Source organism: Lissotriton vulgaris, chromosome 4_1 (genome assembly GCF_964263255.1).
Source record: "Lissotriton vulgaris chromosome 4_1, aLisVul1.2, whole genome shotgun sequence".
Classification (NCBI taxonomy): domain Eukaryota; kingdom Metazoa; phylum Chordata; class Amphibia; order Caudata; family Salamandridae; genus Lissotriton; species Lissotriton vulgaris.
The window spans coordinates 1,249,926,581-1,249,951,033 of NC_141691.1; the positions used below are offsets into that span (position 1 = coordinate 1,249,926,581).

The 24,453-nt window shown below is 47.9% G+C and overlaps 1 protein-coding gene across 2 annotated transcripts in view; it reads left to right on the plus strand.

Annotated features, from left to right (window-relative positions):
- The window catches only part of CD226 (CD226 molecule), a 395,540-nt gene that overhangs the window by 23,406 nt on the left and 347,681 nt on the right, over window positions 1-24,453 (plus strand). For both annotated transcript variants that reach the window (XM_086965452.1, XM_086965451.1), the window contains exon 3: window positions 13,179-13,529. In XM_086965452.1, the coding sequence (XP_086821578.1) occupies window positions 13,179-13,529 (351 nt within the window). The remainder of the gene's footprint in view (window positions 1-13,178; window positions 13,530-24,453) is intronic.

Below are 24,453 nucleotides of genomic sequence, written 5' to 3' on the forward strand. Positions count from 1 at the left end.
TAAATTAGCTGTGATTGTAAATAAACAAATTCGAATTTCCTTAAATTTCCCAACAACTACTGAAAGGATTGACACCAAGGAACGGAAAGCGTGATCTGCGTCACCAAATCTACCGTTCTGCCAAATTTGGTGTAATTCTGTCCAGCGGTTTGGGCGGCAGTGGTGTTCAAAGCTTCTATAGGAATAAACATGGGATGCACACTTTGTTTGATCCTCCCTTTTTCTCAGCCCCCGCTTGACAGATCGCTCCGAAACATTCGATGCTCAACAAGAATCACTGTCACACTTTTTTGAAGAAAATTTCATGAGAATGTGTGAAACGTCGCCAAAGATATAGGCAAGCCAAAAAATGCCATTCCTGTGGAAACATGGTCCTAACTATAATCACCTAGATACATGAGAAAATCTGTACCTGTCAATATTTTATTTTCAATTTTTTATTTTCAATATTTTGTCCTCAATATTGTGTTCCATCAGTTTTCTGGTGTTAATATTCAGGGTGCACACCGGGAGTGGGGGGCCAGATATGACCGCTATCAGCGTTTGTTGGCAAATTACCCATTGTTGAATCTGAGAATTTCTGAGATTAAACAATGCTTTCTTTTAAAAACAGGAACACTGTTCTGCTCTTTACTCACTCACAAGTTCATTATATGGCTTCATGTGTTTGGAAAAACATGGGAAGGTTGGCGATTCTTTATCAAATCGTAACAATACAAATAGCAGCTGCATCAGTGTGGGCAGGCAGATTTCATCAATTTAACTCTATTTGTTAATGGAATTTATATAGTCCTTACTACCCCTGATGAGGCATTAGTCAGGGGTAGCAAGTTACTCTGGGTTCCTGAAATTAGAGGTACTTAGTTAGTAGATTAGTATTTTTTTTCTCTTTGTCCATTAGTTGTGTTAGGTTTGTGTTCTTGATTTCTTGTGTGTTTAGTAGAGTTTAGAGTAGGGATAAAATGATGGGCAAAGGAAAGTGCTCCCAGTAGCTGAGGAGTGCCACCCGGAGCAAGTAGAGACCAAGATCACGAAGATCGGACCCCTGGGGCTGAGCTATACCCCCAGAAGGTAGGCAACCTTTGACCTCTGAGGATCAACGACGAAGCACGTGGGGCTCCGCTGCCATCCAAGAAGTGCCCCTGGGGTGGATCAGGTCCTGGGGACTGCTCCCAGAAGAACTGCACCATCGCATGCACCATCGCATACCTGTGAAAGTGCCCCTGTGGGGTGCCATGAGCCCACCCAGGCCCCCGCTGAAAAATTAAACCGAGGAACTCCGCCTCACTCCCCATGAAGATTGGGGGAGGGGCTCGGGATCCCAACTCCGGGCCCCGTGTGAGGAGGAGGGGGATGCAGAGAGCGCCACCACACCCCTGCGAAGAAGACTCTGGGGCTCCTGATCCCAACTCCTGGCCCGCCAAAGTCAGGGAGCGCCATCACGCTCCTTGTGAAACTTGCCCAGTGGGACCCGGGACCCCATCTCCGGGCCCAAAGATGGAGGAGACAAGTTGAGGAGCGTTGTCGTGCTCCCCTCGAAAATGGTAGTGCAGGGTGTCAGGAGCCCATCCTGGCCCCCAAAGACTCCGGAGAGAGGATAGCGCTGTCGCGCCCCCCTCGAAGATGTCCAGGGGCCCCTCTCCAGGCCCCAAGGAGAAGGAGGGGGCCATGGGAGAGCAGCCGCATTCCCCCAAGGACAGGAGGGCCGGCCAGCCGACGGGCTGGAGTCGTTGCGTCAGCCCACCGGGCAGACCACAACTGTGGTGCCGGCTCCTGCGGCAGCACGCGAGGGTGCTGGCTGGGCGGGGAGCCGGCGGGGGTGGGCTCCTGGGGCTGCCCCCCAACGATAGAGCCACACAGGGTTCCTGGGTGGGACCGGACCCCGCAGAGAGGAAAGTGAGGGCGAGGGGCCTGGGTGGGACCGGGCCACGAAACAACCAGAGCAGCGGGGGGTGAGCTCCCCGAGCTGTTTCGTTCACCTAGGGGTCCAGGTGGGACCGGACCCTCCAACTCAGTGAAGACATGGTGTAGGGCTGCCGAAGCAGGCTGTGCGGATTCCTCCCGACACAGCGGGTGAGCCGCTGTTCTTATATGCACGGTGTTGGAAGAAGCGCCCCATAATGCTTTGCAGGCCAGGCCGGTCTCCAGGAGAATGCCTGCTTCCTTTGCTGCGTGTGGTGGTCCCAGGAGAACGGGGGCACCACGAAAGGTTCTCAGGATGTTGACTTCGATTGTGACCTTATCCATTTTGGACTCCAGGGTTGTTCCCAGCTCCTGGATCACCACCATGATTGCCCCCAATGAGGGCTGCACCGGTTCCTGGGTTCCTTGTGCCATTGCACCTTCAGCCATAGTCACCCAGGGCACCATGTATTCATCGAGCTTGTTGGTCTGGGACGGGGAGCACCCTTCGATCACGTCTTATTCCCTTCTTCTGGAGGGGGTGGATCATGTTTCTGAGTCCTAGTCTGGGCCCCTTCAATGGGCCAGAGTGTCCCGGGTCCACCTGCAATGCCCAGAGTGCACCTCACTCTGGGTCGCCCGGACTTCTGCCACCATTGTGAGCTTGGTCAGGAGTAACCCCCGTGCGACTCACCAGGCTCTGTGCGTTGTGTGGGTGAAGTAGTGTGGCTCACTGGTTAGAGGCGGCAGACCCGAGAGCAGAGGACGGCCCGGGACCAGGGTTCGATTCCCGGCGTGGCAGGTTTCTGGACCAGGGTCAGCGGACTCGATAATTCTCTCGCCTCGGTGCCCACTCTGATCAGCGATCACACTCGGCAACTCTGGGCATTAGCTTGCCTCATCTTCACTAACGGCCCCACCAGACCGCCGGGGATGCCTGGTCTCACCCTGGAGATACCCATTAAGGGACCATCTCTCAGGGAAGCCAGGAAGGGTTTCGCAGCGGTCGAAGCGCCTTGGGACCCTACGGGTAAGTAGTGCGCTATATAAATGCCAATACATTGACATTGACTCTGTGTTCTTGTGTGCACTCCCTTGGAGGTTTGCATGTACATGAGCTGCCGCTGTCACATACCTCAGGGGAGTTCCGCCTGGTCTTTTTTGCCCCACTAGGTGTCCTCACTTGTCACATCAGAGGGAGGGGGCAGCGGGACGAGTGGGTGTCTATTTTGGGTGCCCCCAGGGGTCCTCCCAGAGGCAAGAGTGTGTCCTGCGGCCTCCGCCACTGCGGCAGGTCCTCCATCGCGGCCCAGCCCCGATCTCTGCCGCAGGCCTAGTCAATCAACCCAGCGATTTCCAGCTCCTTAGGGTCTGGTGGTGTGTCTTCTTCCACTGCGAGACCAACGGTGACCACGGTCCTCAGCCAGCTGCCAGCAGGTTTCCCAATGCAGCCGGTCCAGAGCCTCCAGCCCTGGCCGATCAAAGCGGGGCTCCTCTCCCTGTGCGTGCATAGGGCCACACCTCGATCTCTCAGGCCAATGTTGCTGGCCCTCCTGGGTCACTGATCGCGGCCCCTCTTTAGTCCGGGGTGATGTCCCCTATCAGCATGAGTACCCTGATGATCTCTCCCATGTAGGGGCGGGTAGATGGTGGCAGAATTTGTGGAGGACAAGAGGGCTGCTGCGTAGTTCTCTCACTACGCTGCCAAATTGGCTGGTGCCAAGCCTTGCCCCCCGCAAATAGACCTTCTTTTTTTAATAAGGATGTTCCCTCTTTCAAAATGGGTGTGGCAACCACTGTAAAGCTGCAAAAGCCTCTAAACATGTTTAGTTCTTCCAGGTTTGCTTGTGCTGTTCAGAATAAGCAGTTTGTTCCACCCTCATATCTCAGCACTCTGACAGACACGACTGTTGCTGCAGCCTCAACAGACTGATCCTTCTTCCCACACCTACCCACTGTTTCAATTCACTCTCCCCACTGCAGCAGCCCACACATGACCAGCTGCCTCAGTCATGGGAGCCAAATTCACAGAGTTCTTGGGATAGCCCAGACCACCTGGCCAAATTTTCACTATAAATTAGGAAGTAATAGAGGTAGGAGAAGTGAGCGACAAGCTTAGCCACTTTTGAGATGTAAGCAAATATATCCATTTTTCAATTAGACAATGCTGTTATTTCATTGCAAATCTCTGCTGCTGTCCTTTTGGCAGACACGGTGTACACTATACTCTTAAACTGCCCCCTCTGCACCCTACCAAATCTGCTCACTAGTGTTTGCTAAAGATCTTTGTAAGTGGTAGGGGTTGATACTTCCCCCAAATTCCCGCGAGCAAAACAAGTAAAGAGACTTCTTGTAGGTGGTTTCAGGGAGAGTGGGCTTCTCCTAAGAGAATAAAAAAAAATTGGGGTCAAAATTACAAAAAACTAATAGACCCTGCAAGGGCATTCATTGGATATTCCAGTACTTTCAAAATATTTGAGAGAAGCCTGGCCTTCCTAGGAGTAGATCCCATTTCTTCAAATGTCATTTGGCAGAAATTACTTCCACTGTGCCAAGGTCTACATTATTTCGTAGGTGGGCCCTTATGCGAAGGATTACATATAATATGCTAGTGCCAGAATATTTCCAAGAATACTCCACCCAATAGTCATGGGTACCTACAAAAATTACCTCTGGTGTGTAGGGGCAGTATTTCTCTCACAGACACTCATTCGTTCTCACACTCAGTTTCACAGACTCACACTCATTCTCATTATATCTCTTGCAATCTTTCATACATTTGTACTCTATCATACTTACACACAGGCACACATACATGCTGCCGCTTACACTCAAGTTAGTCACATCTGCTTATATTGCATTAGAAAGGCATGCACTGTTGCTGCCCCTACAATACCTGTCTTGCTTTTTAGTGAAGCTTAGTAAAAACATTTTCTCCATACACTATTAAGAATTCATAACATGTGGCCTTTTCATTGCTTGTAACAAGTATGATGTGAATGAAAAGGTGCACTTATTTAAAATAGATGTAAAGGTCTTATATTTGGTTTCACATGTTAATCAAGCAGCAACACTTAACTAATCCAAAATTAATATCACAGCATTCAACCAATCTTATGAAATGCTTTACTCCTTTGCCAAACATGTTTTTTTATCCAGTAACACTTTGCAAGTTGGGATTTTCAAATGCAACTTACAATGTAAAAAAAGAGTGACTGGCGAGAAGCGATAATGATGAGTGACAGGTGAGCACTTGGTGAGAGGAGTTAGTGCACAGTGAGTGGTGTCTTCCCGTGAGTCCTGGCAGACTATTGTGCCTGTGTGCAAGCAGGGTGAGCTGCATGAGTGAAGGGTGAATGGAGTGCCTGTGTGAGTGTAGGCTAAGTAGTGTACCGTGTGAGTACTGGATGAGAGGAGGGATTGTAGTTTGACTTGTGTGAGTCCAGGTTAAGTGTTGTCTGAGTACAGTGTGAGTGATGAGGCCATGTGAGGAAGGGTGAGCTGTATGAGTGACCAGAATGCCTATGTGAGTGCAGGAAAAGCGATGTGCCAGTGTGGGAGTAGGGTTAGAGGGGTGAGTGATGCACCCATTTGAGTTTGGTAGCAGGTGAAAGTGCAAAGTGTGAAGAATGAATGTATGGTGAGTGATGTGCTGTTTTAAGATTGAGTGCAAGGTACGTGGTGAGACTGCTGGGTGAGTACTTAGAATTAGGTGAGTAAAGTTTCATGTGAATGCAGGGTGAGTGGTGTGCTCGTGTGAGTGCAGGGTTAGACGCGTGTGAATGACATGAGCGCAGGGTGAACAGCATGAGCGGTGTAAGAACAGTGTGATTGCTGTGGGTGCAGGATAATCATTGAGATTGCAGGATGAGCGGTGAGAGTGACAGATGAGTGGAGTGGCATGTTCGTGCAGATTGAGTGGTGTGCTTGTGTGTGTGCGGTATAAAAGGAGGTTGAACGTCATGAGAGCAGAGTGAACTGCTTGAGTGCATGGTGAGAGGTGTAAGTACAGTATGAGCCCTGTTAGTGCAGGGTGAGTGATGGGACTGCTGGGCGAGCTGTGAGAGTGACAAGTGAGTGGAGTGCTGTGTGAGTGCAGGGTGTGTTGTGATTGTGTGAGTGAAGCGAAAGGGGAAGGTGAATGGTTTGAGTGCATGGTGAGTATTTTAAGTGCTGTGTGATTACTGTGAGTGTTGCCTGGCCTTGAAAGCAAAGGGTGAGAGATGAGAATAATGGTTGAGTTGTCTAATTGCAGAATTCATTCCCAAATAGTAACTCAACATGTTATCCACGGTTGTCAAGTGGGGTTTCAGATAGAATTTAAACTTGCTATTATGGCATCAAGTAGGAATAGAGGGTTTAGGGAATAAATTGTTTGCAGATCCTGCAACAAACGTTCAGCCTCGATGGCTATTTGTTGTTGTTTTAAGAATCTACAAGTAGCAAAGGGTCCCCCAGTAAGGTGTAAGAAATATTACTTGGTAAACGTCTCGGATATACACATGTTTAAAGAGTGCCCAGGGATAGCAGGGATAACAGAATTTGGGAGAGCATAGTGGCAACCCTAGCTGACAATATAGGCATCCCAGTCAAAATCTATCTCGCCCTAATCATCTTCGGCATAACCAGTGAAGTTTCAGGCCCCGCAAGCGGATTTCTCTTTTATTCAATCCTTCTAGCTAGGAGAGAGATTTGTAGGAGATGGGTAGAGGTCACAACCCCAAACTCACTCAGAATGGTTATCCCCGCTTTACAAGATCTCCAAGATAGATTTGGGCAGACTACAGAATAGTAAGAGGAAAGTAATATGGGAGGGCTTGCTTAATTGGTCTCAGCGTTAGTTGTTTTGTGGTTAACATTTTGGAAAATAGGGATTATGTTGGTCACGTTTTTTTAGTTTAAAATATAATCTTTGGTCCTATGATTATGCCTCATTGGATACTCTCAGAATGGGTCAGGCCCTGTTGGGCGATCAAGTTACCATCTTATACAGATCTTGAACAACAGTCTTTGGTTGTCTTTCATAACAAGCGAGTGAGACCACCCCTTTTCTAGGAAAGGGGCATGCAACTTTTTGTGGGATTGTCATATATCAGTAGGCGAGCATTGTCTTCTGGGCCCCCTAAATCCAAGTGCCTATGTCTCCCGGTATCGTTTCACGATATGGACATCCTACTTTTTGTCAAATGCTGTCTGAGGCAGATGAGGATATAAAAAAAAAAGAATTTACATGGCCCTGAAATGAATGTAAATTTGGAAAAAATCGTCATTTGTAAGATGATTTTCCTGGCCATGTTTATATATTAGTCAAGGATCATCAACACAGCTCTAGAACACATTCAAATGTACTTTCGTTTTATACTTGCTGCTTGAAGTATGAACAGATAAGGGCTAAAATACACTCTTAGGTGATTTTGCTTTGTTTTGTACCGGCTGAAATATCAGAATACCGGTTTACTGGTAGAAAACCAATCAGATGACAACACTCTATGCCAAATTTTACAGTTTAGGAAATGTATTTTCCCACTGTGGCAGCATAAGTATTTAACAAACGAGAAGGAAGAGTGGGGAGGCAGGGGTACTGGTACCAGTGAAACAAATCGAAAGCCTTGTTAGCTTGTAAATGGTTTTAATGTCCTGTGAAATGATCAGCAAGTTAAGTAAGGCACCAGTCACTGCCCATGAAGCCCACAGCAAGTCAAGTTCTGTGTGTGTGTGTCCTGTAGCGGCATTATCAGCCCAGGCTGAAAGACCCGATGGGGATTGGGTGCGGGACTGGTGCTAAGGCCCTTTTAGCACTATATGTATTGCACGCCTAGTTGAGACTCACAGAGCAGCACAGACCAGCGCCAACCTGTGGCTCCAAAACAGCCATGCCGGTTCGGTGCACCATGCTGTTTTCAAAGAAGTGATTGCCTGCAGCACCAACAAGTTGATAGGTACATTAGACAGCAAAGAAAAGACCTAACAACATTTCAACTGGAAAGTGGGTTCGGAATATGTGAAGCAACATGGACACCAGCATGGACAAGAGCAGCTATACAGAGAGTGATGGGGATAAAGTAAACATGGGTGAGAGAGTGCAATACAGGCACTTGGAAGCAAAACCGTTCACAAGGCCTTCCCTCTCCTCATTCTTAATTTATTTTTCTAATCAAAAATTGCACAAACCCCAAAAATATGTTGGCATGTGCGCCAGAGGGGCAACTAGAACCACATTTCAGGGGGCTAATGAAAATTTCAGGGGGGGGGGGGTAATTCTTAATGCCAAGCAGAGTGGAGTTACAGGGGCTATAAGAAGGGGTGAAAAACAACTAAGCCTCGTTAACATGTAAATGGTCTTTTAAAGACTTTTGAAGTACTCAGGTACGGCTACAATAAGATGAACGCCAGACCAACCAGCCTACAGCAGCTCAAAAACTGTCTCTGTGTGTGCCCGGGAAGCTGTCTCAGTCCAGCCTGACACACACGACGGGAAGCGAGGCTGAAGCCCTTTGAGCCGGATGGGCGTTGTGCGCCTGATGTGCGCTATGTAAGGTAAAGCTTTTTCCAGCCAGTGCAAGAATGCTATGAAAAACAACTGCAATACAAAGAAAAGAGTGGGTTAGTAAATGAAAAACACACATACGGTTGTACACTGTCTGGCAAGCAGTCACTTCCATGATGGCATTGGAGCTTGGGAAGCAGTGACTATACCTGGTCAATTCAGTTCAAAGCAACAAACGTAAAATTGCACTGGCAACCAGGTTCGAGGCTAGGCATCAGCTCAACATCCTGTGGTTCTGAGCAAATCACTTAATCGTCTTGTGCTTAAACAAAAAATAAAAATACATGAATGTAACGTTGTTTAAAGTGTGCCCATGCCTAAATACAAAATTATAAAAAAAAACATTAATGTAACATAACTGGAGCTCATGTAAAGAACTCCATTACCATACTTGTCCGTCTTCCTCGTCACAGTCACAAAGGAGCACTTACGCATTAATTAAAAAGGTCCTCACCCAATATGGCCGCCTGACAGGAAGTACCTGTCACCGGCCTATAAGGGTGGGAGCAACACAGGAAACATCCTGTTTTTTTCTCTGTGTTCCTGCAGAACATCCATCATCTGTACGAGTACGGTAGTCATTTTTCCGGTCTCGGAAATGTAAATATATTTTTTTATTTTCTGGGATCTACTCTAGCATCCCCATTTACTTACGGCCGCCGCTCCCCTCCTGTTTCAGTTTAAACTATGTTTCATTGGGGGTGGAGTTTTTGTATTGGCTTCTCTCCCACGCTGAGCGATGGGGGATGGCTGCCTGTCCACTTTGTCTGGCATATTTGTATGCCTTTGCACCGCCGCTCCCGCGCTGAGGGTCTGGGGAGCGGCGGTGCAGGGTTAGAGGCATTTTCCGCCTACATGCAATGTATTTTTGGGCTTCCACCCTAGTGCGTTCAGGTGCATTCTTTTACTGCCTCTTGGAGGCTGGATGGTGTGCGTGGTACTATGTTTGCGGGACTTGCGCTGGGTCACCTTTGATGTTGGGACTGCCATTCTGGAATTGTATTTCCTGGTTCCTTTTCTACTGCGCGTCAAGTGTCATGCACTCTCATTCCCCCGGGCTGAGAAAAGTTTCTTACAGTCCTTCAAATCCCGCCTCTGCTTCCAGTATCCCCTGCATTCTTTTCAGTTCCCCACTGGCGGCTGTGCAGCTTGGGGCGGGGCGGGGCAGTTAGAGCTGCTAACTTGAGAGGACCAGTGTTCGAGCCTCAACATGGGCTCAACATTTGTTAATTGTTATCAAAATTTACTTGATGGCTTTTCCTTCTCTTTTGCTGCCTGCTCTGTCCCACTGGGGATCTGGCTTGGTTTGGTGCGTTTAGTTGCGTGATTGCCGTTGGCGCTTTGGGTCCCTTGCAGCTTCTCACCTGCCAAGGTTTCCCGTTTTGGTGGAGGTTTCTCACATCCTGCCAGTGTGAGTGGATGCTGCCTGCCGGTTTCAGCGAATGTCCTCCCCCTGGAGTTCATGGTTTGAGTCTCGGCATCGGCACTCAACTTCCTGTGATTTGGACAAGTCACTTTGACTCCCTGTGACTTTGTATCCTATGTTGTTTCCTTTCCGTATACGAACGATCTCTGCCTTGATCCACAGGCTGTGTGTTACAGTCCGGGTGTCTCCATATTTCTGGGTTTGCTTATGCAGCGCGCGTTCCCCAGGATGCGGTGTCATACGCTCCTTGTACACTGTTTTCCTGTCGACGTGTGGCCATCCGGTCTTCATGTGACACGTTCCGCCTTCGCCTTTCTGAGGGGCGCTCGCTCTCCTCTTTTTGATTTGGCGCTGTTGGGTCTTGTGCGGTTGGCTGGCTCCCCTTCTCCTTCTTCGGTTTCTCTTCAGGGTCCTGGCAGGGTGATTCCGGTCTCCCTTGTTAGTTCTCTTTCATCCCCTCAGGTTGCTCTTCTGCCATGGTTTCCGCTCTTCTTCCTTGCGTGGGGTGTTGGTGCTTGGTGCCTTGTTGGACTTGGTGTCCCCTCCTCCCGGAGTCCCGGTTGCTCCTCTGTGGTGGTTTCCGCTGTCCCCTTCTCTGCTCTGCTTTCCTCTCCTGTTTCGTCTAGCGCTCAGCCAGTTGGCAATGGCGGTGCTGTTGTGGCCTAGTGTGGCCTAGTGTTCATGGTCCCAGTCCTTCTTCCACAGATTGTGTTCTTTTTTCTGGTGTTTCCCTGGTTGTTGTTCCCGGGTCAATGGTTGTGGCACTGTTACTACCATGGGGCTGTCACTCTTTGGTGAGTCTGGTAGCTCTGGCTCCCGCTGCACTTGGGCTCAATTCCTGCCACTGTTTTCAAGGGGCAGGGCCTGCAGCTAGTACTGATCCCTCTGGAGCTGGGATACAATGTTCCAGTCCCAGGGCCGGCTTTGCAATAGGATTGCATTACCCTTGCATCATGCAAGGTGGCGCTTGGGCAATGCATGTCTTAATTGATGTTTGCTTTGACGTGGCATGTTACTTCTAGTGTAATACGTCGCAAGTCCCTGCTTCATGATCTGTACCCTTGGGGTCTGCGGCCGTCACTGGCGGGTTTTCTTTTTTCTTCGTGGGGTTTCTCCATGTTGCCTGTGAGAGGGTTCTGTGCTTGTGTAAATTCGGTGCGGTTTGGCTTTCCTGCTCTCCGCTGCCGATGGTCCGCCATTTCTCCTATCCGGGTGTGCTCTCTCGTCTTCCTTGAGACCTTGGCTTCTTGCCTTCTGCTCTGTTTTTTTTACTGCAACGGCCTGTCGTTGTTTCGCTAGTACCCCCCTGGGGCCTTCCTTTGTTTCTTCATGCTTTGCATTCTGGGTAATTCCGTTTGGACCTGCCTACCTGGGCCTTCGTCATGTCCAGTCTTTCTATCTCCGAAATGTCCTCGACTGCCCCTCTTCGGTTGGGGTTACGGGTCCGTTCCCGGGTTTGCCTTGGGCTCTGGTGATCTGCCTTGACATGCAACCTCCCGTCGCCTGGTGGATTTTTTCATGTCACCTTGGGGTTGCCCGGTGGGGCTGTCGTCCTTGGTTGGCCTCTGTTCCCTTTGGGTTCGGTCCGCTTCTCTGCCCGGCTGGCTCTGTCGGTGGAGCATGTGCCTCTAAGTCTCTGGGTCAGCATGTGACTCTTACTCTGAGGGTCGTGGGTTCGTGCCCCACGGGGGACAATTTGACCGTCCTGCTTCCTGGGTCTCTCCTCCCCAGTCATCAAGGGTTCTTCTACGGGCCTCCTTGTTGTTACTTTGTGCTTTGGGTCCTTGGGCCTCCCCACGTGCTATCTTCCCCCGTTTCTTGTGGTTGGAAGTGGATCTTCTGGGGATTTTGGCACCGCCGTCCTTGCGGCTGTTCACTGGTTGCGCTTGTCTGCATTGTTTTTCCCTCTGCATCCTCGGTGTCTGGTCTTTGTTCGTCCGGTGCTTGGGTATACTCTCTTTTGTGACTGTGAGTAGGAAGACGGACGAGGATGGTAATGACTCGGTTACTTACCGGTAATGTTCATCACTCCAAGTTATAGTCTTCCTCGTCACAGTCAATTTCGCTCCCGCCCGCCCTTGGTGGTGGGGGGACGAACACATTTCTTGTCTTTCCTTTAGTTTCTACTTTTTTATTTCAGGATGTTTCCTGTGTTGGTCCCAACCTTATAGGCCAGGTGACAGGTACTTTCTGTCAGGCGGCCATATTGGGTGAGGACCTTTTTAATTAATGGGCAAATGCTGTGTCTGGAACACGGGGTGCTCCTTTGTGACTGTGACAAGGAAGACTATGACTTCGAGTAATGAACATTACTGGTAAGTAAGCGAGTCAATACCTGTGGGTCAAATTCCCGGTAGATGGTAAAGAAGCACCAAGCACAAGGGAGAATGATAATGGGTAAAAACAAATAGTTCCTTAATCATAGCGCAAAGAGTGGACGGCCACTAACTTAAGTGAAATCAATCTGTGCTTTGCCCGTGCTCCAAGAAGGGAACAGAAGTGATGCCTTAGCCTGCACTGGCCAATAAAGAGGCACCAGAGAAGAGTGATAAAGGATCCCAAGAATGATAAGCAATGGGCGGGCTGCAAGCCCCTTGTTATACACAATAGTCTTGTAAGTGAGAGCACAAGTGCAAGCAGCACATGTGCCATCGCAGGCTCAACCTAATAAGGACGCAGCCAGGGAGGGGGGTATGAGGGGGGGGGGCGGTGGGTTGACCTGCCCTCCATTTTCCTGGCTTTGACAGGTGAAGATAAGCCAGCCCCTGGCCCAGGCTTTGCCCAGGCACGGTCCCCCTGCATCACACTCAGTGTGGCAGATGTGGGCCCTTCATAGAGCTCGGCGAGGTGCCAGCCTCCTACTTCTCTCCCTCCTTACCTGCAGCGATTGTCTTGGGACTTGAAGTCCCTTTGCAAATAATGTCCTTAGCACCACAGACCACGGGGTAGGTGTTTTCCAATGTATATGCTGTGCAAGGGGCCGCCTCCTCTTCCTATCTCTCCTTTCATGCAGCGGGTTATCTTAGAACGTAGAGCCCCTTTGTAAACAATGGCTAACCTACTTTTTAGCTTCTCAATAGTTTGTTTTGTTTTCAGATGGTGTTCAGCGACATGATGCCCTCGAGTGAATGTGCACTCTATAAATGATACATTAATAAATGAATGAATAAGTCATTGGAATCTCAGAAATATCACTAAATAAATTGCGAAAACTCCTTACGTTGTCCATTATTTCGAAAACATTTGTTCCTATTCCAGTCATATACACAGATCAAAATGAAGGTATACTTTCTTTTTCCTTAGATCACTTCGAAGCGTTTACTCCATCCTCGTTTACCTATGTAACGATGTTGGGTCAAAATGCCACTTTCTCGTGCGCAGATACTTCGGGAGACAGAGTCAAGGTAATCACCTGGGAAAAACTAAGAGAAGAAGGCAAAACCACGGTAGCTCGGTGCAGCTTGTCCAGTGGCCAGGTCTTGCAGCACTATGGCGCAGATCACAAGCACCGCAGCCTCATCGTTTGCAACGGCCTTCAGAACAGTTCCCTCACCATTTGGAACGTCATCGCCTCCGACGAAGGAATTTACCGCTGCCATTTTGCGACAAATAAAGGAAACCAAAGTATCCTGATAAGCCTGAATATAGCTAGTGGTGAGTAACAGACGCTTTATTGAGCTGGGAATGACATGTTTGTGATATCGTAACATTTCTGACTGTATAAAAAAAACGAACAGCATACATAATTCATAATTTTTAAACCCAGGATAGTACTTGGAGGCGAAAGGGATGGGTACCCTTAAGTTTCTACTAGCAAACTACTGCTATTTTAAAAAGTAAGAATACCTTTAACATTTACAGTTTTAGTTGGTGGTTTTTGTCACTGTTTATTATCATGATGCGGCCTTCAGTTTTCATTAAGGGTGGTGTCTTGCTCGAGGTAGTGCATGTAACTTCCTGTTGTATAATAGGCGGGTCAAATGGCAGATGGTGTAATTTCCCCAACCACTAGCCATATTTTTTAGGTGAAACTGAGTGTTTCCGTAGAATCATGCAGTTACAAATATGTCAGTAAAATGTATATCAATGTTCAATTTGTTGCTATTCTTTCGCTCTGCAGACACATTTTTTTCAACTAATTTCCATTTGAGCTTGTATTTTTTGGGAAAGAAAAATTGTAAACAGTATCAGAAAACAAAATGTGGAGAAAACATACAGGCGTGGGATTGTGGGGCAACCTAAAAAGAAGAAAAAGAACATAAATAGACCAGTAAGTTAAACCTGACTCAAAGTGTTCATTGTTTTAACTTAAGTGGGAGTCTTATGCTGTTTTTTCCTCTTCTTGGGTTTACATAGCGTGCCATTGTGGTTTTGGACATCTTAAGGATTTTTCGGGCCTGGGCCAAAAGTATTTTGGGGCCCCTTTTCAGAACAGCTTTGAATTTATATGATCCAGTTTCAGCTATTTCATGCCCTCTTTGGCCAGGTCACCGACAGTGCACAGGCACACTTCAAATTCTAAATGTGTTTTACATCCAATATTCAGGGATAGTGATGTGTCTTTTAGATATTGTAACACAGCAGCAGCTCACTTATATTACTGCAAATAACCTTTGTGACACCCTCCCATTTCTCATATGCGAGGTCCTGTCTGTTTCGATCTAAAATAAACTTTTTTATGATGTTGCATGAAACATTAATACATTTCTCTGCAAAAAGTCTGTAATACTCTCACACATAACCCACAATAAAAACTGTATTTAAAACAATATTTTTAAGACTGTCTGGAGAACAGAGCTGGCTTTATCAGGGGTCCCCTGAAAGACTGGGGCCCTGGCCCAGAGCCCAGTTTGCCCATGTCTTGAAACGTCCATGGGGATCATGGACGTCATTTAGGGGTTGCTGGAGTTAGCAGCTGGGACCCTGGATTCCCCCTTGTGACCTCTGGCAAAGGTATGGCGACCCCTGCCTGGCATACGGTTTCGCTATAGCAGAACCAGGAGCAAAAACCCTTTTCAAACATTGATGTCCTGCAGCAAACAGGACGTTTGGCTGACAGGAATAAACTCATCAGCAGTGAAACTGACACTGCAATGAAACACAAAGTAACCACCATTCCTGAACTTGGGGGCATGTTATGAGCTGCCTTTGCAGCCTGCTATTGCAACATAATTGATTTATTGTTGCTAGTTGAATGGGCCGCCAAGAAAGGAGTCTAAATAGCTCTCACTCTCCCATTGTCACATAAGAGGGAGGGATATGAAGGAGTTAACAGATGAGGCAGAAGAGAGACTAGAAGAGAGGCAGAGAAGACACCATACAGACAGGTGAGAAATAGCAGCAAAAGGCAAAAAAGAGACTACCGAGGCAGAGAGGAAAACACAAGTGAGAGATGTGACAGGCGGAAAAATGTGAAAGGCGTAGCTAAGAGAGAGAGCGAATTAGAGGAAGAGACAGGTTTGACAAAGAGAAAGTCTAGAAAGATAGCAGAGAAGGTGGATATGTGAGAAAGAGACATCTGAGTCACTGGGTAACTGCCCAAAGGCTCGGCCCGGGCAGTTTATTGTGGTCTCAACATTATGGGCCCGATTCACAGAACTAACTTAAGACAAAATCCTAACTTAAGTCTGTTTTAAGTCTGTCTTAAGACAAACTTAAGACAAAATCCTAACTTCTGTGAATACCAAAAGTAGTAAGTTTAGGATTTTGTCTTAAGTTAGTTCTGTGAATCGGGCCCCCTATCCTGGACCAACCAACATAACCACGTGTGGCAGGGGTTCACCAATATCACCCCTGACTCGTGGATCTCTGCCATCACTCCAGGAGTAGCGTCCACTCTATAATGGCAGCCAAAACCGCTCTTTCCTTTCAATGAAGGCAAGGCAGTTATAAACATCGCAAGATGGCTGCCACGTACTTTCCAAAATCCATGTCAGATAGGGGGAAATTCTAGAAAGATGTCAATAGAATGTCAATGATGATGCACTAGCCGGCTCTTAAAACACCCAAACATTAAGCAGCTTCTGCCTTTGATGTAAAACAAAGAGGGCATTAGGCAATCTCTTCTTGCACCGCTAGGTATATTATTTACGCTTGAAACCTTGCATATTATTTTATGGCATTTTGATTTTGTTATGGAAATATATACACAAAGAAAAGATGAATTATTCTCTGAGACAAGGGAAAATTACAAGTAGGCGTTTTTGCCGCTTCCGAAGAAAATGTGTATGCAGTTTTTAAATTGTTTGAGCCGGCTTTTTAAATTGTGTGAGCCGGCAGGGATTCATAACGAGGAAGCCACAGCACAGAAAATGTAATGTTCATGAATAATCTCCACATTTGCTTTCCTGTTATTGTGACTTGCTATTTGCATCACTGTATATGTCAAACTAGTTATTGAATAACAATGATGTAACAGTGTGTTATTCAGTTTTAAACATTGAGTAGTTATTTAAATGAACCATTGGGAAATGTTATGTTATGTTATAGAGATTTGTTTAGTTCACGTTCGTTTTGTCATTAGTATGACCTTCTTCTGCACCTGTAGTTTGGATACTTACCCTGATTTTTTCGATAATGTTACTGATCGGAGCCTAATTTTTGGTTGGTTGTTTGAATTAGGTCTTTAGAAATGTGGATGTGGTCAACTTTTTGATTTTGTGTAAATGCTTGGTTGTATGGCAATTGAAGTCCACAGGAGCATATTTACGAGAGCTTATCGACACCAGAACATCTCTTTTGGAATCATTCTGGTGGCGCTAACCTCTTTGCCTTATTTACAAGACGGCATTAAGCCACTTAACATGGCTTAAAGTCGCCTTATAAATAATGCCCCTTTCACACAGCACTTAGCGTGAAAGAAGCAGACAATGGGTGTTGAAGTGGGCATTTTGCAGCACAAAACAAAACAAAACACCAAATAAGGAGCGTCATGCCAAGCATGAAATAAGAGCACGCATGTAACAACACCCACAGTTCAAAGTCAACTGTGAGAGGAACTTCGTTGGGTTTGATCAGAAAGCCCTCACTCACCAACATAGTTGGTGATATGCTTCATCGGGCCCCAACAGGAGTGGCCGAATGCCACCCTAGTGTGCTGCAACGCCAGATAACTGCGGAGCTGGTTTTTGTGTGAAACGTGAACAGTGAATTTGGTGATTTAAAAATGCTCCAATTGTGTTAAAAAAGAATTTATTCGTTTTGCCAATTGGACACATTTATATATAAAAACAAGGTGTAGGAAAAAGAACCACAATTAAAAGGTCCGGGTTTATCCCTCGTGAGAGGTCAACATGTTTCTGCCTATGTGAGAGTAATTAAACAGGCATTTATCAGGACCAGAGAAAGGGGTAGTGTCGAACCCCGGTGGTGTGGGCGCGCTAAGGCCCACCCTAGCCTGGGGTCACTAGTGTTAAAAAGAAAATATCTTCAAAAACACTGTAACAAGATTCTGTCACTATGGAGCGAAACCGAGTTTATTGGAAAGTGCTAATACTACAAGCACCATGGGCCTCAGGAGGGGGGTGGAAGCAAAAGTGGCCCACTACCCTATTTGCTAGGCACGCGCTCAGTACCTGCAAGCTCCCTCAGAAACTGGACCCCGAAGAACCATTTTGCAGCTACACCCATTACTTTTTGATGCTGCCCCATATTTACAAGGGTGGCATAAATATGGGGTGGGCCAAAAATATGACCAGGGAAAACCTGGTCCTACCCTGGAGAAATGAGGAGAAATTATTATTTCTCCTTATTTTTGCTGTTTCTATGTGAGAGCAAATCACCACTATTGTTTGTACATGTGGAAAAAGGTGCCCATTCCTGATCATACAATCATTAGAAAATGATGAATTGCAACTTCTATATGTGCTTCATTCTGCATTACACATAGAAGTTACAAATCTACATTATTGATTGTTTATGTCCAGAGACAATGGGAGTGATCGTCCTGCCATAGTTCAAATTCCAGAGCTCCTGCACATTACGGCAAATTCATATACCTAGATACTTCACTGTGTCCTCTTCCCACTTTAGCGGGAACTCCGAGGTGACCACCTTAGTGTTGTCCGTTAGTGGAAATATCACTGACTTATTCCAGTTTATGGATATTTCTGAAAGCCCGCCAAATTTAATAAATTCCCTCAGCACTACATCTAGGTTTCGCTCCGGGTTCAATATGTACAGGGTAACGTCATCAGCGTATAGTGATATTAAAAGACACTGAGCACTAAATCCTATACCTTTGTCAGTGTGGTGCTGTCGAATATGCGCTGCCAGGAGTTCCCTCGCTATGGCAAATAGTAATGGGAACAGCGGACAGCCCTGCTGTGTTCCTTGCATGATCGGATAAGGGTCTGAAATAAGGTTATTGACTCGTACCCTTGTAGTTGGTTCGGTATACAACAGTTTTATCCACCTGAGAAACAGTGGTCCGAATCCCATCCTCTCCAAAATTTTAACATGGTATGGCCCTTCGATCGAATTGAAAGCCATTGTAGTACCACCGCAGCCTGCACGTCAGGGTGGAGGTAATGTAGTACTGAAAAAAGGGTGCAAAGACAGTGGGAGGTGGATCTTCCGGGGATAAAGCCCGATTGGTCCGGTAGATCAATCACGGGAAGCATAGGCTGCAGTCTGTTTGCTATTAGTTTAGCCAATATTTTGACATCTACATTTATAAGGGATAATGGCCTATAGGAGTACAGCTCTTTTTCAGGTTTTCCCGGCTTTAATAGTTTGATAATAATAGCTTTGCGCATTGATTGAGGCAATATGCCCGTTTCATGTGCCTCTCCAAACACTGCTAATAATCTAGGTGCAAGCTCCTCAACGTACACCTTATAAAATGCAGTTGTCAGCCCATCCGACCCAGGGGCTGTGTCTAAAGGCATACTCCTGATTATGTCAGCGACGTCTTCAACGGTAACTGGCAGGTGCATATATTCTCTATGTTGATTGTTGAACCATGCCAACGCTACAAAGTCTAAAAAATCCTGCATACCTTCTGGATACCATGTTTGAGTTGCAGTATATAATTTTGCATAGAACAATGAGAATTTATCTAGAATAGCCGGGGATCCTCTAATTGGGGTACCATAATCGTCATTAATTTCGGAAACAAAGGCTGTAGACCGTGGAGCTCTAAGCATATCGGCAAGTGTTCACCCTGGTCTGTCCCCCTCTCCACATCTACGAGCCTACGCGTATTTCCCTAAGAATTTGACTTCCCATTGTGCTTCCTCCTCATATTCCAACAACTTGCTCTTCAAAACCGCCATTAAGGCAGATTCTTACCCATTATGGATGCGCGTCTCTAGATCTTGTATTTGTGACTATATGTTCCCCAGAGTGGTTCTAATGGCCTTCAGGACTCCTTCCTGCCTAGATATACATGTCCTCCTGATGACCACCTTAAAGGCTTCCTACAGAGAGGCCTCTCTGTCTACGGACCCTGTGTTCAATGCAATGTACTCTGAAATAACATTACGGATTTCCTCCTTGAATGCTTCATCGAGTAACGCATGCGGGGCAGAGTCTCCAGGTGAATGTTCTAGGTGTAGTGTTGAGTAGGAAGATAGTCAGCAGACACGGAGAGTGGTCAGATATGGTTCTAGCCAAGTGTTTCACACATACCACCCAACTGGCCATATCTCAGGTCATCAGCGAGTAGTCCAGACGGGACCAAGCATGACGATGCTCTGAGAAACACGTACCTTCCTTAGTTAATGGATTCCGTAGTCACCAGATGTCCACCATTTCCCCGTTATCCAGCAGAGTGTTGAGGACTTTACTTGCTGCTGGGTTATATGTTCGCGCTGTACCCTGTCTATCTAGCTCGTCATGAATAATGGCATTGAAATCCTCCCCCAAAGGGTCGTGGTGCAACCAGTAGCCCGCCCCTTTGCCCACACTTCTTGAAAGAATTCAGGTGCGTCCACATTTGGTCCATATAGCGCCACCAGTGTTACTAGAGTGCCACCCAGATGTCCCAATAAAACAATGTATCGTCCATCTGGATCTGTAGAAACCTCTTACTCTCTCCAGCCTAGTCCCCGTTTTACCAGCACAGCCACCCCCCTGGAATAGTTGGATTATACTGAGGCGTAGGATGATCCCCATCTATTATGTCTAAGTTTCACAGAGGTCGGGGAGCGAAGATGAGTCTCCTGTAACATACATAGATCAATATTGTGTCGTGCAAGATATGTATGTACCAAATGGGTTTTTCTGCTGTCGTTGAGTCCGCGTATGTTCCAGGTCAAACAATTTATTATAGTCTCAAGCGTATCGAGGCATCTCCACAAGTCTCAGTCCATATCCTCCCCACAACTACAAATGTCTCCTTGTCCCATACATGCCAACCATAGCATGGCCAAACATCACCAACCCAATACAAAACTACCCCCACCCCACCCTCCCACCCACATCGATCCCCCAATCAAGTTGAAGCATACCCCCGCCTGTACAAAACAACAACAGCAAAATAAGAGATATATCTGGGAAACTTCCCATGAGGCCGTGTGAGTGCTGAACAACATCCCCTACCGAAGTGGAGTGGCCAAGAAACTGCAAGGAAAATAATTTGCATCTTCTCCTGAAAAGAACAAACACGTGGCTCAAGCAGCATTCCTTGCTATTACGATAAGGTACCTCCCACCGCTTGTCAGATCTGCAATAAACAACTCACATTTGCAATGACGCAGCAACAGAATACTTCAAAGAAACACATTTTGCATTTGGCTAACCGCAGCTTGCAAGAGCAATACAATGCTATATACTTATCATCATCAATACCAATCCAGAGTCCTGTGCCCACCATCAAACCTAACCAACAATACAGTCCCTGATATCATACAAAGGCAGGGATAACATAGCAAGTCGAGTGTCATAGTATACACATCAGTCATTATCACTTAGCTGATTTTCAGTGGCATCCTCAGATCTAGGGCCAGCTTTCTTCTGCTTTCCACCTACATGCTTGGCAAATTTCAGAGCTGATTTGGCGTCCGTTAAAAAGTGAGCGGACCCATCATAGGATACTTTAAGTTTGGCTGGGTAGAGCAGGGAATAGGTATTTTGTGCTTGTAGTAAGATCCGTTTCGCTGCAAAAAATTCCCCTCCTGGCTGCCTGAACTGCCGGAGTGAAATCTGGATAGAAGGCAATTTGATTTCCTTGGTATGACGTAGCACAACATCCCGATCCTCGCCAGAATAGGACGTGGTGGAACGCCAACCGGTGGCCGAGCTCCCAAGATAAGATGTGCTCTTTCAACAGCAAACATAGGTGATAAGTGTTCAGCGAATAGGTCTCTCAAAAGGTCAGACACATAACTTTCCAGTAATCGCTGTAGTCTCCGGGACGCCTGTGATGCGTATGATTTGGCCTCCAAATCCTCCTTCTTCGCACGAAGCACACCCAAGAGTCTATCCATCTGCGACAGTTGGTCTTTGCGCACGACTTGGAAATCATGGAGGTCAGACTGCTTATTTTCAAGAGCACCCAATCTGTGTTTGGGTACCCCAACCTGGGTCTTCACGGATTCCATCTGCGTTGTCAGTGTGTCTAGTTTTGCGTCAATAGTGCGCAAGTTTGAGCGCATTTCTAGCATAAGGGTGGGGATATCTTTGCCGTGATCCTTTGCTGCCCCTCCAGATGCCGACTCCGGTCTGGCTCAATTTGCCTAGTCGACTGCTGCTGCTCAAAGCTAATCTTGGGCTGTTTGGCATCCTGTTTCCCTGTGATGGTACACCAGCACAGGCGCGCGCAGTTCACAGCGTATGCTTGGACCACTGCTCCGCAAATGTCGCAGCTTGAGTTTCCCCAGCAAGGGTGCTCTTCTGCGCTTGTTTGAATTAGTTCACCCAACTCCCCAGGGTGTGGATGCAACACTTTTTACACTCTCCACCATCCGTTCTCAAGTGGAAGCAGACATACAGCAGATATTCAAGGCAGTGACCTTCCCACTGCTGAAGGTTCAGACAAGCATCCACCATTCCCCCAACTATTACACTGGTACCTCATTGGAAAGTGCCTCGCATCCTCAGCTATGTAACCCAAACTGTGATCGCCTGAAAGTACAGTGTAGGGGAAGCACCATCTCAGTTGGCCCCACGGCCTCTAACGTCCACCCTTCAGTAAAATTGTGGCCGGTCAGCATCCAATGTCCAAGTCAGCCTGCCCCTCTCCTCCAAGCACTACATCTCCCTACATCCTAAGTGCTGTTAGTTGTTCTGAAGTAACCAAAGCTGAAGCAGCAAAATGTGCACTTATGGTATGCAATGTCCTTGAAGGAAAAACCCTGGGAATGATTTGCTGTGGTATTGCAATTTATTTGCAGCAGATGAATTTGGCCAAGCTGGTGCTTCTGCATTAATGCAAGTTGCAGTAAGTGTTGCTGGTACTGTTCAGTTGTAAATGGTAAATGGGCACTGCTACTTCTTGTAGAGGTACTGATTGGGTGGGTTCCAGGATGTGTTGCACCAATTCGGTATATTTGTGTACAGGCAAATCCAGTATTAGTACTAGCCTGTACAGACAGTATCAGAGGTCTAAAATGTAGCCATCTAGAGGTATTGGCAAATTAACTAGAGCCACATGCAGTCAATACTACGCCGTGGGGGCTCCCTGCATGAGCAGCATCTTCGTCATGCAGGCTGCCCTCTCAGTCCAACCTCACTCTCCCGCGGCTCGCCGATCAATACACCTGTCAGCCGGCCTTCCCCTACGGGCAAAATGGTGACCTCTACCATGAGTGTTACCTTCAGGCTCGTCCTCCATGAAGCAGGGGCACCTCCTCACCTAGCAAAGGGTGGCAGCGGCCTTCCTCAGTCACGACATTCCTCTGGCCGATTTCCCTGCCGCACCGCCGTATCAAACCACAGGTGGAGACCTGTGGTTTGATACGGCAGAGCGGCCCAAAATGGAGCCGCGTACTCAGGTGACTCGAGCAGCCGCGCCCCTGGTCCACAGCCAACCCTCCCCCACCTTGCTCACAGCTTCGTGGGCCTCGGGATGGTGGCATCAGTTGCAGATGTGCCCCAAATCAGCAATGCCTGTCGCCACCGTTGCCCTAAGGTTCAGAGGGCATCGACATTCCTTTGTATTACATGTGCGGATTTATGCCGGATTTTGTCTCGCCATGTAGAGCACATTCAGGGAGCAGCCATTCCGCTGCCCGGCAAGCCACCCCCCCCCGTTTTGTGCAGTGCCATTATTGACCAACATGAGCAAATATGACTCCTATATATTTCATCACAGCACTATAAGACCAGCTGTGGAGAGAGAAGATCTGGGCACTGGTTGGTTGCTAGGTGATGTAATACTGCAAACTCTAGATCAGTGGTCTTCAAACTTTGTACTGTCCAGCCCCCCCTGAGCAAAATGTTTGGGTGTCGGCCCCCACCCTCAAACATACGAAAGTGAGGGGCGTGGCTAGCAGCCGATGATGGCGGCAGCAACCTAGAGAGGCTCCCGTAGCAAGGCGGCATCCCGCAACAATCCGCATGCCTATCCGTTCACTGATCATTCCAGAAGGGGTGTCCTGGGTGCGGTGACCGAACGGCGCACGCAAGGGAAATTTGGGAGCGCTCGGACCCCAGCAACGGGACGAAACTTCGTCCGCGCCCCTCACGGACGAAAGGCCTGGTGGCACGGGGCGAGCACCGGTGTCGAGTGGAACCTTGGGCCGGGCGGAAGTCTACCCTCCCTGGCACGACCAACCGGAAGTAGCCGCTGACGACAGCACTCGATACCACCGGCTGGCAATCCTTCCCGCCGACCACTTCACCCTTCACGCGGCATATCCAGTGGCGCTACGCCGTGGTGCCCCCTTTGCTGCACTCGACATACACCGTGGGACTTGCGAGGCACCAGTCGCCATCTTGCCTGAACTTGCCGAGACCGCAACAGCTCCGCGGCCGTCGGCAGCACCTTGCCATCATCAGCGACCCTGGCCTGTACCCAGTCTGAACCTTCTACATAACCCCCCCCCCCAAGCGGACGGCTACGGGCGTCCGGCCCGCTCCATCATACACGGTGTCTCGCCGCAAAGGAAAAATGGCGGGGAAGGGGCCACGACAGACCGCCGCTCAGGCGAAGCTCGTAAAATATGCTTATGACAACCAGACGTCCACTCAACCTGAGCAGCGCAAATCACTGGGAAAGGGCGCGGACAACGACGGGACAAAAAAGGCCACGCTGGACGATGTACTGAAAGCACTGGAGCAAGTACAGGCCACGGTGGGTTCGACTGCGGCCGAGGTTACCCTTATTAGATCCGACCTCCAGAAAATGAGCGAAAGGGTGAAGCAGGTGGAGGTGGTGACTAAATCATTGATAGAGGACGTTTCCGACCTACAAGTGGCAATGGAGAGACTGCAGGCGGACAATAAACTTCTTAAAAGCAAGCTGGACGACCAGGAAGGGCGTTCCAGACGCAACAATGTCCGTATCTTGGGAGTTCCGGAGTCGGAAACAAAGGGAGCCATGGATCTGTATGTTGAGGACCTTATAAAGACAAAGCTGGCCCCGAAGGGACTCTCCAACTTCTTTACAGTAGAGCGGGCCCACCGGGTCCCTGGA